Source organism: Bombus pascuorum, chromosome 12 (assembly GCF_905332965.1).
Source record: "Bombus pascuorum chromosome 12, iyBomPasc1.1, whole genome shotgun sequence".
In the NCBI taxonomy this organism is placed as follows: domain Eukaryota; kingdom Metazoa; phylum Arthropoda; class Insecta; order Hymenoptera; family Apidae; genus Bombus; species Bombus pascuorum.
In genome coordinates, this window is record NC_083499.1 from 7,988,173 (window position 1) to 8,004,292 (window position 16,120).

The 16,120-nt window shown below is 29.7% G+C and overlaps 3 protein-coding genes across 4 annotated transcripts; 1 reads left to right on the forward strand and 2 right to left on the reverse strand.

Moving 5' to 3' along the window:
- Window positions 1-6,749: 6,749 nt before the first annotated feature.
- On the reverse strand, window positions 6,750-9,509 carry LOC132913039 (aarF domain-containing kinase 1). Its single transcript, XM_060970958.1, has 2 exons — window positions 8,988-9,509; window positions 6,750-8,897 (listed from the first exon to the last, which is right to left on the reverse strand). The coding sequence occupies exon 2, from the start codon at window positions 8,835-8,837 to the stop codon at window positions 7,269-7,271; it is 1,569 nt and encodes a 522-aa protein (XP_060826941.1). The 5' UTR covers window positions 8,838-8,897; window positions 8,988-9,509; the 3' UTR covers window positions 6,750-7,268.
- A 135-nt stretch (window positions 9,510-9,644) lies between these two features.
- On the reverse strand, window positions 9,645-16,049 carry LOC132913040 (ubiquinone biosynthesis monooxygenase COQ6, mitochondrial). The gene is made up of 8 exons (XM_060970959.1): window positions 15,538-16,049; window positions 15,239-15,429; window positions 14,918-15,157; window positions 10,820-10,927; window positions 10,678-10,740; window positions 10,290-10,600; window positions 9,888-10,170; window positions 9,645-9,804 (listed from the first exon to the last, which is right to left on the reverse strand). Exons 1-8 carry the CDS (start codon window positions 15,758-15,760, stop codon window positions 9,760-9,762), a joined length of 1,464 nt encoding a protein of 487 aa, XP_060826942.1. The 5' UTR covers window positions 15,761-16,049; the 3' UTR covers window positions 9,645-9,759.
- Window positions 11,075-15,092, forward strand: LOC132913014 (transient receptor potential channel pyrexia-like). Of its 2 annotated transcripts, XM_060970890.1 has the most exons (7): window positions 11,075-11,852; window positions 11,912-12,210; window positions 12,278-12,463; window positions 12,522-12,807; window positions 12,878-13,255; window positions 13,332-14,301; window positions 14,380-15,092. In XM_060970890.1, the coding sequence occupies exons 1-7, from the start codon at window positions 11,745-11,747 to the stop codon at window positions 14,871-14,873; spliced, it is 2,721 nt and encodes a 906-aa protein (XP_060826873.1). In that variant the 5' UTR covers window positions 11,075-11,744; the 3' UTR covers window positions 14,874-15,092. The 2 variants fall into 2 exon arrangements, with proteins under 2 accessions (XP_060826873.1, XP_060826872.1); XM_060970889.1 differs by having other exon boundaries at window positions 13,332-15,092.
- Window positions 16,050-16,120: the final 71 nt, after the last annotated feature.

Genomic DNA, 16,120 nt, shown 5'->3' on the forward strand with positions numbered 1-16,120 from the left:
TACGAAGTCCGACGTTGGTAGCCCCCTCCGGATAGCACGAAGTCCCACGTTGGTAGCCTCCTCTGGATAGCACGAAGTCCCACGTTGGTAGTCTCCTTTGGATAGCACGAAGTCCCACGTTGGTAGTCTCCTCTGGATAGCACGAAGTCCCACGTTAGTAGTCTCCTTTGGATAGCACGAAGTCCGACGTTGGTAGCCTCCTCCAGATAGCACAGTCCCACGTTGGTAGCCTTTTTAGATTAGTACTGCGTTGTTGGTTTTCTTTAAATCTCACATTAATAGCTGGCCTTTTTCAAATTTTACGAAATCGAGATAACGGTTTTGAAATTTCATGAATATACATTATGATTCATTACAATGTTCCCACATTTTCCAGACATTAAGTTGTTATCCCAATTAAATCATCCCAATTATTTGTTACAATCATTGACATTTGATTCTTGAATGAACATAATATTAAATATTTCCTTTTCCTCTGTGATGTTCCTCTAGTCTATATATAGTTATCTTTTATACTGTCCAAGTAATAGATAATCTTTAAAAATTGCATTCTAATACCGATCCTTTTTCATATGCCAAATTTATCTTGCTATTTATGAATGATATTTCGCATTAAAAAAATGCAACTTTTGCAAAATTTTGGCAATAAATGTTACAATTTTCTGTTTGCCATGAAAGAAATCATGTCGAATTTTATACTCTTTTCTACAAAAATATTTACATTTTACTAATGGTAAGTATATAGCAAGTATATTCCAAAAATGTATATCTGAAGCATATTATATAAATCTGAAATTAAAAAATGTATTACTGATTCATTTTTTTCTTTCTAATTGGAAAAATATATTGTTAAATGATTCTTACTTTACTTCTGCTGTATATCTTCATATTCAAAATCTTCAATTGTTGTAACGCATAGATGATTGTAATTAAGCTATTAATTTCAAATCTGTTTCATAGTCATTCCTTCGTTCATATTAAAATAATTTTATTCTTCTTCGTTAGAAAAAACAAAAAGCTATTCATCCAATAGAGCATGGAATTGCATACAACCAAGACGAAATAGTGAAGATTACAACATACCATAGTCGTTTTACTTCGTGTTTCAATGTTCATACAACTGAACTTGTAATCAGGTTCTTTTTATAAGATTTAGTATGTTTAAAAAAAAAAAAATGAAGCATAATGTAAGGGACTTACATTCATATATAGTTTCAACAAACCAATTTCGTTGGCACTGAGATTACTTTGAAATATAACAGTTCTAAATAGTCTAATTGTCATACATGCATAAATTTTCTCAATATACAAATTTGTTGAACGTTCAATTGAAAATAATACATACTAAATTATTTTCGCATTTATCTATCCATGAAAAACGTTGATCGAAATGTTAATGAAGGTAAAATAGTAATTCATTTTGTCCTTCCATTTGGAAAATGCTTTTCTGGATCGTTTGATATTATTTTCTAAAATATATTTATAATTTCCACAATTCAAAAAACACTTACTAGTCGTTTTTTTCACATTCACGTGTAATTTGTCCTTCAATCTAAATACCCTCACTTTGTAATAAAATATATATTGTGTTTATATTTACTACTATTATTCTATATATTTGGAATATTTTTGCATCAATAGATTGCATGCAAATGCAATTGCGTGCGAATTTTATGTGCGTAATGAATCCGTAAAATAATTATATTAAATTTGCAATTCTGAATCTGAAAAACATTTGACTTCAATGATTATATTTTGATTTTTACCTGCCGGAAAACTGATGGAACAAAAATTTGTTACATCTATCGTGTACTTATGTAATTAAAACATAAGACAAAACTTTTATAAATATAAAAATTGTCATAAAAATTTATATTGTATTATGCTTAACTTTGAGTGACTGAAATTGCAGAACCATTTCCTCTTATTGAATGCAAAACATACTGCACAAACACGTTTTCCATTATCAAAAAATGACATACAAATGTCTCATCCATTGTATTAAAGCGATAAGAGATAGACACAGCACCAGGTCTGTAGCTCATAATATAAGTTGCACCAGTTTCTCAATTTTCCCCAACTATATTCAATGTTTACAATAATCATCCTTCATATAAAATTGTTACCTTTATCCAAAACATACCACCTCTCTCCCTCTCTTTAAAAATATGACCTTTTTCATCTTAATCAATGTCTCCCAAAAACGGATTTAGTAGAAAGTATATGACGACATCTATAACGATCCAATTAGAAACTACCAGAGCATGTGTATATAAGCGGACCTTTAACCGTTGACCTTAAACGCGTTCTCTATCCAAGCCTGGCTGAAACATAATTACTCACACCCCCAGTAACCCACCTCTAAATCATTCTAATCAACGTACCATGTTGACACGAATCCAACGCATTCCAGGAATAGAATCAACTGCCTGTAGTTGTTTAGCTGTACACGACGAGTACAATTATTTCAGGTACTCCTGCAGTACAAAACAGACACCCAAACGACAATATTTCAACACAAAAATATTTAAAACAATAATTATAAAAGCATGATACTTAATACCGCACTTGACATCATGTACAAGTAAAAGTAAATTTCTTCAAACAAATTTCAAGTTAAATCTTTAGCTTGTGTAATTATATCAAACTTGTTCAATTAACAATGAGCTATTTCCATCATGTTTCGACAACTGCCTCATCGATGATTTATTTCCTTGGAATTGAAAAAGGAATGTGTATAATTTTGTCCTCCATCAACACTCAAAATATTATCTACATGCTATACTTAGGGATTCAATTTTAAAATACGTTGCTTCATTTTCCATCACTGTTTTCCTACTATCAGTATGTGAAAGATTTTTCACAGTATCCATCAATCCGCAATTTGTATAAATATTATTTCAGTCTCTCGCGTCACTTGAACTGTAATATAAACCAGTCTTTTATTTTCGTTACTCCTCTGCATACCATTTGTCAGGAACAATACCATTTGTCAGGAACAATATCATTTGTCAGGAACAATACAATTTATTTGTTAATCTAATAACACGTGAAATTCTTCATTTGTTCTAAGATCAATCCAATGAATAAGTGAAGAGAATATTGAAATCTGTGAAAATAAGTATCTAGTAATATGACTTCCGAACCGACATATTTATTACAATGCTTGTCAAATTTCAAAGTAATTTCCTATCCATATTAAACATATTTCATATATGTGTATGTCTATTATTTTGAGTAGTTGTGCTACTTGCAATAATTCGCCATTCTGGATCATCTAGATTCAACAAAGATGCATTCAATTTACTCCATACCTCATAAAGCTCCTATTATCATAATTCAAATGGGAAGATAGAGAGCTGTGACAGTATCCAGCTCTCAACTTTGAACAAGACATATTGATAAGCCAGAGTAACTCACATACAACTTGGTGGTACAAGCGTTGAAAAAACTTTTCTGGACCTGAGAAAACACATTTGCACAGGTAACGAACAAAAGGGATTAGAGCTCACCAAATAAGACTTGCTATAATTTGCTGTAGTTTGTCACAATTAGCCTATGTGTATCTCGCGTCAGACGATTTTGGAATTAGTTGATGCTCGGATGTTCAAGATACGGAAACACGGAGTGATGAGACGTTTATGTACAACGTGATCATGGTGCAACTCATCGTCAGTCAGAAAACTTCATGCACGATTTGCTAAAAACAAAGAATTTTCCCCTTTGTTTATCCCATACCAATCGTCTGTCGTCACTCCTTATCTCATACACAGACAGGCCAAATAATGTCGCCGATGACGGCCAACAGCCTGGGGACACATGTGCGGATCTCTTGCCTGCGACAGAATTTTGTTATGTGTAGTATGCTGGACTGAAAAGGACTAATATGGCAAATTAAAAGATTGCAGAAAAATTGTAGACATTCTCCACATTTTATTAATTTCTTTTTATTTATTCAAAAGTCTACAAAACTGTTAATTAACATTAAGGAAATATATACAAAATCTTGACGTTCAGAATAATGGAGAGAATATTTGAAACGATAATATTAAATCTATACCATGCAATACAAATTTTCTTTAAACGCTAAGACATACAAAGTACATAATGTTTTATGTAAATTGCCATACTTTTGAAAATAAAAAATATCGAATCAAACATTCTTCAAATATATTTTGAACGCTCATTAATGCTACAAAATTATATTACTACAAAAAAATTATAAAGGGGAATGCATTGGTCCCGATACAGTTACAAACCAAACCAATGAAAGGTGCAGAGACTAGAGAACATGAGGTCCCCAATCGTGTGGTACACTTCAGCATCGTTGAGAACACCAACTCCCTCCCTCCGCCTGTCCCAATGTCATCTCAAACGGTGAGACTGCAAGTAAAAAATATCCAGATATACATCAGGATAGTAAGGCGATTTCTATTCCTGCAGCACCGACGTAATACACGGTGCTCCTTAATCGCTCTAGATTCCATATAGTTGTTGTTGAAATCTCTATGCATTTGGTGGATAAAACGTTGCGAGAAATTATCCTCTTGTAAAGAGTAGTCACATAAGCTTCCAGGTCTTCATAACCTGATTGCTTGCATTTTTCCGATTACTTCAGCGTTGTACTGGTACTTTTACTTTTGATAGGTTAGACATGAAATTGTCTAAACTGGTCAATTCAGGACACAATTCAGGCTCCTTCCAGGGATTGTTCGGCAGAGACATGTCTTCATCATCGCAGTGTTCATAATTTATATAATTTACATTCTTCAATAATAGTACTTTAAGTTTCTGCCATTTTAAAGCTCTAGATGATTGCTTGATTCGTAATTCATCTTCAGCTTTGAAGAGAGTACACGTCAGCATTGCTTCAATCCGTAAATCGCGTCTGCGATTTCGGCGACACCTTAATTTTTTACAGCGGACTCTGCTGATCCAAGTTACTAATCGTTCAGTATAACTTGGGTTGACGTCAATATCTTGAACTCTCTTCTTAGACTTCGCCATGATGACGGCTTCGTAGTTTTCTTAATTTGCAGAAATACAAATGTCCTCTCTTTCGAGGTTAACACAGTACCGATGATACGATATTCACGTTTTCTTACAGCTTCCTCAACTATTTCACCTAATTATTGAATAAATAATAAGTACACCAACCTGTATATGGCTCGTGTTTGTTGTAGAACAGAATAGAACAGGTTTGCACAACACACAAAATATTTGGAACTACCGAATAAAATACGATCCTCTCCGGTTGCAGATGACTCAAGAAATGCCTGCGTTGCATGTGTAATGGCGGCTTTATATACCCCGAAGCTTGCCGTTATGTAGTGGTCTTACGCGCAAACTATAGAAAATAGTTCCTTATAAAATCTTACATTAATCTTACATTATTATAATTTTTGAAAAATACTCTAATCCACTTAATGTTTAAAAATGTTTGCGACAATTTTGATGCAAAATTTTATATACTTTGTACATTATATTAAAATTTCTCATTTACAGGACATAATCAATAGCGTATGAAGATGTTCTGCGGTTAATTTCTAACCAATCGCGTGCGCCATTTTGCAGGCGTCATTTTCGGTGCAGATATTTTCCAACCTAACTTCAAATATCTTCACATATTATTTAGGTCGTACATTAATGTTGATGTAGTAGAAAGAATGAAAATCTAACGTATCATTTATGAATCAAAAATCATTATTTCAATGATTTTAAGTTACATACATAATAAATAAAGTAGGCTGTAGACTATGAAATTCGTATGAAATAAGCAGGGAATAGTAACTAAATAAATGTATATATGGAACATAAATCTTATCAAAATTTATTAAATTACATTCAAATCAAATATATGAACAAGATCTATTGACTTTTAATTATTTTTTTGAAACACTAGTATGAAATAAAATTGCGACATTATAAATACAAAAACGTGGATATAATAATGTTTGACATTATAGAAATTGCAATACATGGCAACACTGTCAGGAATAACTTTTACGCTATTACACATTATACTCAATGAATGTAAAAAGATGCTTTCCATTCTACGTCTTATTTCACGATACAAAAATAAAAATTACTTTCGTTAAATCCAAAAGTTCTTAAAAATTGAAAAATTTCAAAATCTTTTACCATATTCCATAACATTAATGATTATCTTATTTCATTTTTCTCTTAATTGATACAATTTATTTAATAAATATAAAATAAAGATATGTATTTTTTGTTTTAATGAAGCATTCTTGAATCGTAACTAATGAATGACGCATGAGAGATACATATACGCGTATGTATATAGTTAGGTACATAAGTATACACATGTATATATTTTAAGTTCACATTTAATTTTCTCAGAAATGGTTTAGTCAGTTGCAGTTTCACGTTAATTCTATTTTTATATCGTGATCAAAGATAGAGTATGATGAAATTGCAGCAGATTATCAAAAACAATAAATCTTCACATTTAAACTGATTTTTGTAGAAAGTTAATGAATAAACGATATTAATTTGTTGTTATATATAGATATAAATTAATGAATTTCTATACTTTTAATAAATAATATACTTAGTAAGATTGATTTAAGTTTTAATGATAAATTAATGTAATTAAGTTAAGAATACATCTTAAATAAACACGTGTAATTTCTCAACATCTTTGAAGCCATGAATTTAATATATGTAAATATAGTTTAGTTAACGACAGGTAATGTTGGGAACTTATCAATACATTAAAAACATGATTCATGATCAAACGTATTTATTGTCGTATTTTATTATTAAATACAATAATCGATCAGATATAATTTATTTCTTCTATTCCGCTAATGAAGGAGAAACAAAATATACAAGTTTTCGCATCTCATGCAAAATATACGTAAATATGATAAATTATAACAATAAAATAAAAATGTATGATTGTATATAATATGTATATACATACATATTTGTAATAAATATTTAATATTATTCTTTAGTTGAGATAACTTTGACTATTCGACAATCAAGATATGGCACAATAAATTTGCGCAATTATTAAAATATACACGTTTGTTTAATATGAATATTGTTCTTATTTATCATAAATTACTTTTTAGTTTTATGAAAATGTGAAATGTGAAAAATGGAAAAATGAAAAAAAAATATTATAAAGAAATACTTACATACTTTTTAAAATTATTTGTTTAAATTAATCAAATCATAACATATTTAAAGAAATGTTACATTATACATAGCAAATTTTTCCTAGAACAAAATCAATGTTAAAAAGTATAAAATTCGTTTTTCATAAATGAGTTAACAGAATTTTGTATATTGAAATTTAATGCTCCCAAGTATATATAATATAATGATAATTTAAAGAGTGCCCATTGTTGAGATATAGAAACTTTCCATTTTTCCCATACATTCGTGCAGGTTTTCAGTTTCTCTCCATATACAGATTGTATGCAACATTTTGACATTTCCAGCATTCCTGACATTCTTGATTCTGTGTTGAGAGAATATTCGATACAACGCATAAGATCATTTGTTTTAAGGATTAATAACATTTGCCTATTCACTTTGTCTAGTACAGTGCTAATTTGTGGTAATAAATTTGGTATTTCTTTTTGAAATTCCTCTTTTTCCTGTATATCATATTTGGTTTTCTGAACACCAGTTATAATTGTATTCCAAGATCGTCCTGATACCATACAAGCTAATAACCCATACAAATCTGCAACACCTAAATTAGCACAATGCGTTTGCATTGCAGTTTTATTGCCATCAAATATTGCCAACCAAAGTTTAGAATATTCCCATCGAAATTCATTTGAGAGGTTTGCATACAATCCATGGTCTAGAAGTATAATTTCCGCTTCATTATTTTTCTTTCTGACTAAAACGTTACCAGGATGTGGGTCTGAATGTACAAAACCAACAATAAATATCATGTGGCTATAAAGTCGACCTAATTTACTGCTAACTTCATATGGATTTAAATTACTGGTTTGGATGTATTTTAAATCATTAATTTGTCCTCCTTCCAAAAATTCCATTGCTAGAACTCGTGGTGATGAAATTTCCCAATGTATTTTTGGTATTTTTAACCAATGATAATGTGAAAATATATTTTTAATTTTTTCTGCATTTCTTCCCTCTTGAGTGAAGTCCAACTCTCGAGGAATATTCTTCTTAGTTTCATCAACAAGCCAATCAAATTTAAAATCAGGGAAAACTAATGATGTTAATTTCACTAAGGCTGACATAGTTTTTATATCTACATAGGAGTTCGTTTTAACTGATCGATGTTGAATTTTAACAGCAACAACATCACCATTTTTTAATATAGCTTTATGAACTTGTGCTAAACTAGCAGTGCCTAAAGGTTCAGGATCAATACTTTCAAATATTTCGTATGGATCTTTCTTGAAATCTTCTTTAATAACAGTAAGTATATCTTTAAAAGATGACTGTGGTGCTGAACTATGTAACACCCTCATTGTATTAACATATTCTGATGGCAATAAATAATCTAGTGCGCCGATATGTTGACCTACTTTTATATAAACACCTTTGTTGGCACAGCAGAGTTCTAAGAGTTTCTGTGCTCCATATTTATGTACTTTTGATTTTAAGTCAAGATATTCCTGACTATTTGAATCTAAATTACTACCATACAATTCGTTTCTATAATGCCTCCCAATTATAAAGACAGTAATTGCAGCACGTCCTAATCGTACAATACCTATAGCTCCCAAGTCATATTCATTTGCTCTTAAGGATGCTAGCGTTCCCAATCCAATTATTCCAAGAGCTGCACCTTTTAGTAATCTTTTTGATAAAAACATTATCAATTAAAAATTTGTAAAATACTTAAATTTTTCTGTTTAGTTTTATAAATGATGAATCTGAAATGAGACAATGGTAAAAAGATTAGTCAATTTTAATACAATAATTATGTAAATATTTATAACCCTTATAAGAATGAAATTACATACTTTGCGGTAAGTTAAACTTCTTTTTTCCTCAATAAAACCTCACTATATAACACGAAATCAGATATAAAAATTATGCAATCCACTTGTGTCTTTCTGACTTTTAAATTGTTCCAAAATTTCCAAGATTGTATAGTAACCTAAACTATGTACATGTAAAAAGTGTAACGGAATTTATGTATTAAAAAATTCTATTTAAGAATATCTCAATGTTTTAATTTTTTCTTCAAAAGTATTTGGTTAATTTTGTATAACATTTGTCTAATTACTTGTTTTTTCTGAGAATGTAACATCATAACCTGTTTTCGTTTTGAAGCTGTTGATTTTTGCTCACATGGAATAATAGTCAATTTGCATTGATCACCATTTCTCTTTATCGATGTTTTACATTTGCATATCGATAGAGTTACATTTTGATAAATTTTATAAATCACTAATCTTATTTTTTTTGCACAATTTTATGGAAAATTATGTTAAACATGGGGTATCCTAAGTAAAAGAATTTATTCATGTAATAAATATAATCAACCACAAAAAATATTGAAAATGTTATATATGAATATATATACATGTATGTATATACATATATGTGTACATATGTATTTCCATTTTGTAATATACTACACAAATTTTTAACATAAATGAAATATAAGATTATAATCCCATTGAACAAATTTTTTTATTTATATATCACATATAATTACCGTCAAAAGTTTGATTACAAAAATAATAATACTATGTTACTATTAATAAATATTTACAGTGGTTGTTAGTATCATTGTTTCTTTATTTGTCCAGATGCATGTTCTATCAACGCTTTCTAAAACAGACAATGAAGTTTGATTTAATATAGAGTGTCATATTACATTTAATTTTGCTATTTTCAAATGTATTATGTTTCACCTTTATTACTGGGACAGCATTTGTCAATTGCAATCCCAAACTTCTAGCTAGTACAATAGGAGCTGCAGTTCCTTTGTATAATCGATGCAGTGCATCAATAGCAAGCATCATTGGAACATTGTATCGTTGTCTTAGTGTTTCATATTTCCTTAAATACATTATGTTCCCTAAAGGAATTCCATTTATAACTGCTTCTGCAAGAAGTTGAACCAAGGCTGTTACATCTCCAAAACCTAAATTTACACCTTGACCAGCTAATGGATGAACTCTATGTGCTGCATCACTGAAATATTTTGTATCAAAATTATATATAATACATTAAATAATAATTATATGTATTAGAAGTATGTTTCATTATATATATTAAAATGTATTTTAAATATACATAGACTTTTTACTTGCCCTACTAAAACAGTTCCTGTTTGAACATAAGATACAGAATGACCAAATTGCAAAGGAAAAGCTGCACGAGATCCTTTTGAAATATCTGATACCGATGGTTGTAATTGTCTCACTACTCCAGTTTGTAAAGATAAACTTTCAAGTAATTGTTGAAGTGCTCGTAAACCACTTTCAACTATACCATCTTTTGGATAAATTTTCCATAAAGCATTGTTTACATTATCAACAAATTCTTCTTCTGAAACTTGCAAAAGTCTTTTTGCTTCATCTGTTGGTAATGACCATACAAGAGAACTAAGACAATGTGTTAACTATAAAACCCAGAAAGATAAGTTAGTGATGTTTTTTGATTGATTCTAACTATTTTATAAGAACAAAAAGTTATTACTGGAAGTAGTGCTATTGGTCCAGATGGTAAAAATCTTTGCCATGCAACAATATTTTCTGTGGACTAAAACAAAAATAAAATTAATACATAATTCAGAATATAATTAACTAGTACAGAAATTTTATGATAATATAACTTTTACCTCTGATAATTTAAGAGTGGCAACTATACCCATTTGATTATAATCCCATTTCACATATTGTGTACCCATTGTTTGTCGTACTAATGAGTTTACACCATCAGCTCCAACCTGAAGCATATATTATTGTGGTTTAATGTGAATGAGATATATTACAATAATATAGAATAACTAAATTATAGTTTGTGATATTATATGGAGATAACACAAACATCATATCATAGGAAGGGGAAGTATATATAGAGAGGGTGAGAGAAACTGACAATATGTCTGGAAATAACTTCAGTTCTGTGCCGCATTTCAATAGGAATTCTAAATGTAATTTTAAAGTGTTTTATATTTAGTTTTCTAAAAAATTTCCTTCAATAAAATTATAACATTTTTGTACATTTTTATTTATTTATCACAAATTGTATATTTTTTATATGCATAATAGTTTTACGTCAAATTAAAAATAAGTCCTGAAAACAGCTTAAGAAATGAAAAAACTGTTTAACTTGATCTGTTGATTTATATGTAATAGATGCAAAGTACAATCTTGTGTTCAAAGGATGATGTTATCTATTATATACAGAAATATATTCTGAAAGTGAAGTTATATGAAAATAAAAATTGTATATTCTACTTATATTAACAGATGAAATGTTTTAAAAGAATGAATCTAGTAATTTAGAACTTTATCTTGCTATACATATATGTTAAGAAGTAGTCAGAGCTAAATATATGCCAGTTCTGTTTTATAAACACCAAAGAACATGTGTGGTCCTGTTTCAAACCATACTGGCAACTGAAAATAGTTTTTAAGTGCTTGAAACTGAAGATATATAGCATAAATTTTGTATCTAGTAAAATTAGGGGCAAAAATATAATTAATGTTATAGCTATTTACTAAGTGTCAATTGAAAAGTAAACGGATATTCAAAACAAAATGTCAACCTTAAACAAGAAACCATTACTAAATAAATTTTTGAATAATCATAATTTTCAAGAAGGATCAAATGTCATATCATTATCTTCTCCTGTTAATAATTATATAGTAAGTATGAATTGATAATACAAGTTTGGTTACTATTTACTAAATGTCAATAATTCTAGGATGATTGTGAAGATATTTGGATGAATGACATGGAAGAAGGTAGTATAAGTTCTGAGTACAGTTCTGAGCCTGTTATATGTCATATAAAAGAGAGACAAATAACAAATCAACAACCATGGAATACAGAGGAAATTATTTTAGCTCTATCTGATCTTCCAGCAGGAAAGCATGCACTTTCTGTTATTCCTACTTTGCATGGAGATATTTTGGATAAAGTTTTACATGAATTTTTAAACACTGATGATAGCAAATTATCAGTGAATATTCAAAAAACTGCTACATCTCCATTTTCAACTGGGTACATTAATTATTAGTCACAATAATAAAAATTATAATAAATATAATTCAATCTCTGTTTAATATAGATGTATACAAAATACATTATTGAATATTGAAAATGAAGCAGCTTTAAATACAACTGCTGTACAACTTTTCCTGAGATGGCCAAATACTTGTCTCCTAATTTCTTGTTATTTAGGTCATGTAAATGTGGTCAAAGCTTTACTAAAAAGTAAAAATGCAAATATTTCAGCTAGAGATAGTGATGGCAGGTATGTAAAAGATAATAGAAAAGTCTAATTCGAAAATATGAATCCATTGATTTTATAGGACACCATTACATTTAGCTGCTTGTACAGCTTCATTAACAATTTTGGAAGAATTACTGCAACATGGAGCAAATCCATATGAATGGGATTTTAGTAAAAAATATACACCTTTGCATTATGCTGCTGCTACTGGAGACCTTGCTTGTGTTAAATGTTTAATAAAATCACAAGCAGATGTAAATGCTGGAATACATGGGAAGAGCCCTCTTTACTATGCTGTATTAAATAATGCAGCAGATTGTGTCAAAGCTTTATTAGAAGCAGGTGCCTCTCCTAACAACCCACAGGTTTTTACTCATGAATACTAAAATACTTCTAATTATTTATATCTAATATTTAGATATGACAATTAAATAGGTTTACACAGAAACACCATTGCATGTAGCAGCTGGTTTGGGTTCTGTTATGTGCACAAAACTATTGTTAATTTATGGAGCAGATGTAAGATTTCGGTTTGGTTCTATGAAATCTACTCCATTACATCTAGCAGCTGAAGAAGGTAGTGCTGAATGTACAAAGTTGCTATTAGATGCTGGGGCAGAGTGCGAAGCAAAAAACACAAGGGGACAAACACCAATGCACTTAGCAGTTTTGTCTCAATCTATGGAAACATTGGATGTGCTTCTGAATATTGGAGCAAAAGTTAACATCGAAGACAATGATGGCCGTACTCCATTACACGCTGCAGTTACAAAATCTGCTAGAGGAATCGAATTGGTGAAAATTTTATTACAGGTTCATTTACTCTTTAAGAATACTACATAAAATATATGTAACTATCCATAACTACATAATTTCTTTATTATAATAGGCTGGTGCATTAGTTAACAAAGCAGACAAATTTGGTTATACACCTTTACATATTGCAGCGTTAAATGAAAATTCACCAACAGTAATAATGTTACTATCAAAAGGAGCAGATCTCACTGCTAGAACAAAAGGTGGTATATCTGCATTAAGTTTTATTGTGCGCAGAACTCCAGATGTATTACCACGATTTATCTCACGCTTGGATCAAGCAATTTCTTTACATGATCATGAGTTAGGTGATGTTGATTGTGAATTAAGATTAGATTTTAGACCATTAGTGTCAGGTGGCAGAGGAGAAACAAATTTGATGCTATGTTTGGTGGAATCTGGACAAAGACATATATTGAAACATCCTTTGTGTGAGAGTTTCCTTTATTTAAAATGGTTAAGAATTCGCAAATTTTTCTTATTAAGTTTGATATTCCATTCCATATTTGTTGCATTTTTTACGGCATATATTGTAGTTGAAAAATTCAGAGGGGTAGTTTTTTGGCCAGTACTAATATTTACTATCACAATAGCTGGTAAAGAATTTTTTCAAATGGCTCATGGTATATGCAGTTATATTAAAAGATGGGAAAATTGGCTTCAATGGAGTGTTGTATTACTATCAAGTATTGTATTAAATATGCCAAAACATTGCCCTGGATGGCAATGTCATGGTTGGCAACATCATGTAGCTGCTGTGAGTATTTTATTAATTTGGATAGTATTAATGATGGTGGTTGGAAAATTTCCAATGTTTGGTCTTTATATCCAAATGTTTACTCAGGTATCAATTAACTTTTTTAAATTTCTTGGTGCTTACATATTTCTTATAATAGGGTTTTCTTTAGGTTTCAATGTATTACTTAAAAATGATTCATTTAAATATCCATTAATTGCTTTGTTGAAAAGTATTGTGATGATGTCTGGAGAATTAGAATTTGAAGATATATTCATTAGTACAGAAGCACCAATTGAATATTCTGGTACTGCGCACTTCATGTTTCTAAGTTTTGTCATTTTAGTGACAGTGATTTTGGCAAATTTAATGATGGGCCTTGCAGTATCAGATATACAAGAATTAAGAAGATGTGCTGGATTGGATGGATTAGTACGCAGAGCAGAATTAGTAGCACACTTGGAACACATGTTATTTTCCAAACTTTTAGACCATGCACCAAATGCTATAATGAAAGCATGCAGACGGGGTGCACTTTTATTACATCCACCTCATTATTGTGCAATTTATATTCGTCCTAATGACCCCCGTGAGAAACGTTTACCACAAGAATTAATAAAAGCTATCTATCGCTTAGTAATTGAAAGAAAACATAGGAATGTGAAAACAAAAGGAACATCTATATGTAATGCATATAGTATAGGAATGGATACTTCTAGATTAAATCGACTTTATAGTAGTACTTCCAGTGATAATAATCAACAATTGAATGAATTAGCTACAGAACTAAAAAGATGTTCTTTCAATATTGCTACACGTTTGGATAGGTTAACTAATAAAGTTGAAAGTATTGTACGAGAGAGTAATAACGCAATATAATGTATGGTTTTAAACCATTTAAATTATGGGTATTATTTACTTACCAATAACTTAGCCTTATACCTTGTTCCATCTTCTAATTGTATTTCTGCATTTTCTTCTGGTATTTTAGGTAATTTAATATTTTCAACTTTAGAGTTATAAATTACGTTTACATTTTCTTTATTTACCAACTGTTTATTGACTGCATGTAATAATAGATCATTTTCAACTATATAAGCAATTTCTTCATTCAAGTAATCTTCATTAAATGCTATCATAGCATCAGAGCACGCATCCCAAACCTACTACAAATTTCATATTTAATTACAATATTTGGAACATTACTGCGAAACTGTTATTTGTTATTATCAATATTTCAATACCTGCATTTTTCGTACAGTACAATAACGTGTTGCTGCAATATGTTGCCAAGCTCCTATGCTTGAAAGTAAGGTACGTGTTTGTTGATTTAAAGCAACCACACGATTGGAATATTCTTCTTGAAATTTATATTCGAATTGTTTACCACTTTCCAACAAAAGAATCTTCTTACATTCAAGTTTCCTATTGTTTGCTATTGCAAGACATAAAGAAACATTCATCAAGTATGTTATTTATTAAATCTTTGGTAAACACTAACAATATTGTTATATATGATTTTAAAATAAGTAAAGAAGCTAACCTATTGCACATGCAAGTGTGGTTCCAACCATACCACCTCCAGTAATAATAATATCATAGTTTTCATGGTTTTGAGCAGAGATAGAATAATTTCTCGTCACTAGCATTGATCCATTAGGAGTAAAATATTTGTATCTTTTTAAAGCTGATGATAAAACATCACAATATGTTACCGTTTTCATAAAAGTCGCCATTTTCCTTTTATTTATATACTCTAAATACATATAATTTATAACGTAGAATGAAATTACTTTAAAATAAATCACATCAAAAATATATTAAATACAAATCTTTTTCAATTTTACTTAATCCATAAAATTATTTTATTTACAGTTATTTTAATAGAATTATTTGAATTCTTTAATTATTATATGTGTAATTTTAATTAGTATCTCGGTACATAGTTTTATCCAAATCATTTAATACTTGTTATATTAACAAATTTTGTAGTTTTATTTTATTCAAATATGCATATGAAAACGCTTCGTATCATTTTATGACAAATGATGGCATAACAAAACGTTTTAGTATTCATATATATTTTAGTAGTAATAATCTATTGTTTGATATTTAATAATAGTCAA

What these genes read in the sequence shown, in the direction of transcription:
- LOC132913039 (XM_060970958.1), bottom strand. Translation starts at nt 8,837, where the DNA reads ATGTTTTTATCAAAAAGATTACTAAAAGGTGCAGCTCTTGGAATAATT.
- LOC132913014 (XM_060970889.1), top strand. Translation starts at nt 11,745, where the DNA reads ATGTCAACCTTAAACAAGAAACCATTACTAAATAAATTTTTGAATAAT. An exon ending in CCTCTCCTAACAACCCACAG is followed by an intron (nt 12,808 to 12,877) that starts GTTTTTACTCAT and finishes ACAATTAAATAG; the next exon opens with GTTTACACAGAAACACCATT. An exon ending in TGGTGAAAATTTTATTACAG is followed by an intron (nt 13,256 to 13,331) that starts GTTCATTTACTC and finishes TTATTATAATAG; the next exon opens with GCTGGTGCATTAGTTAACAA.
- LOC132913040 (XM_060970959.1), bottom strand. Translation starts at nt 15,760, where the DNA reads ATGTATTTAGAGTATATAAATAAAAGGAAAATGGCGACTTTTATGAAA. An exon ending in CACACTTGCATGTGCAATAG is followed by an intron (nt 15,430 to 15,537) that starts GTTAGCTTCTTT and finishes GTCTTGCAATAG; the next exon opens with CAAACAATAGGAAACTTGAA. An exon ending in GTACTGTACGAAAAATGCAG is followed by an intron (nt 15,158 to 15,238) that starts GTATTGAAATAT and finishes AATTTGTAGTAG; the next exon opens with GTTTGGGATGCGTGCTCTGA.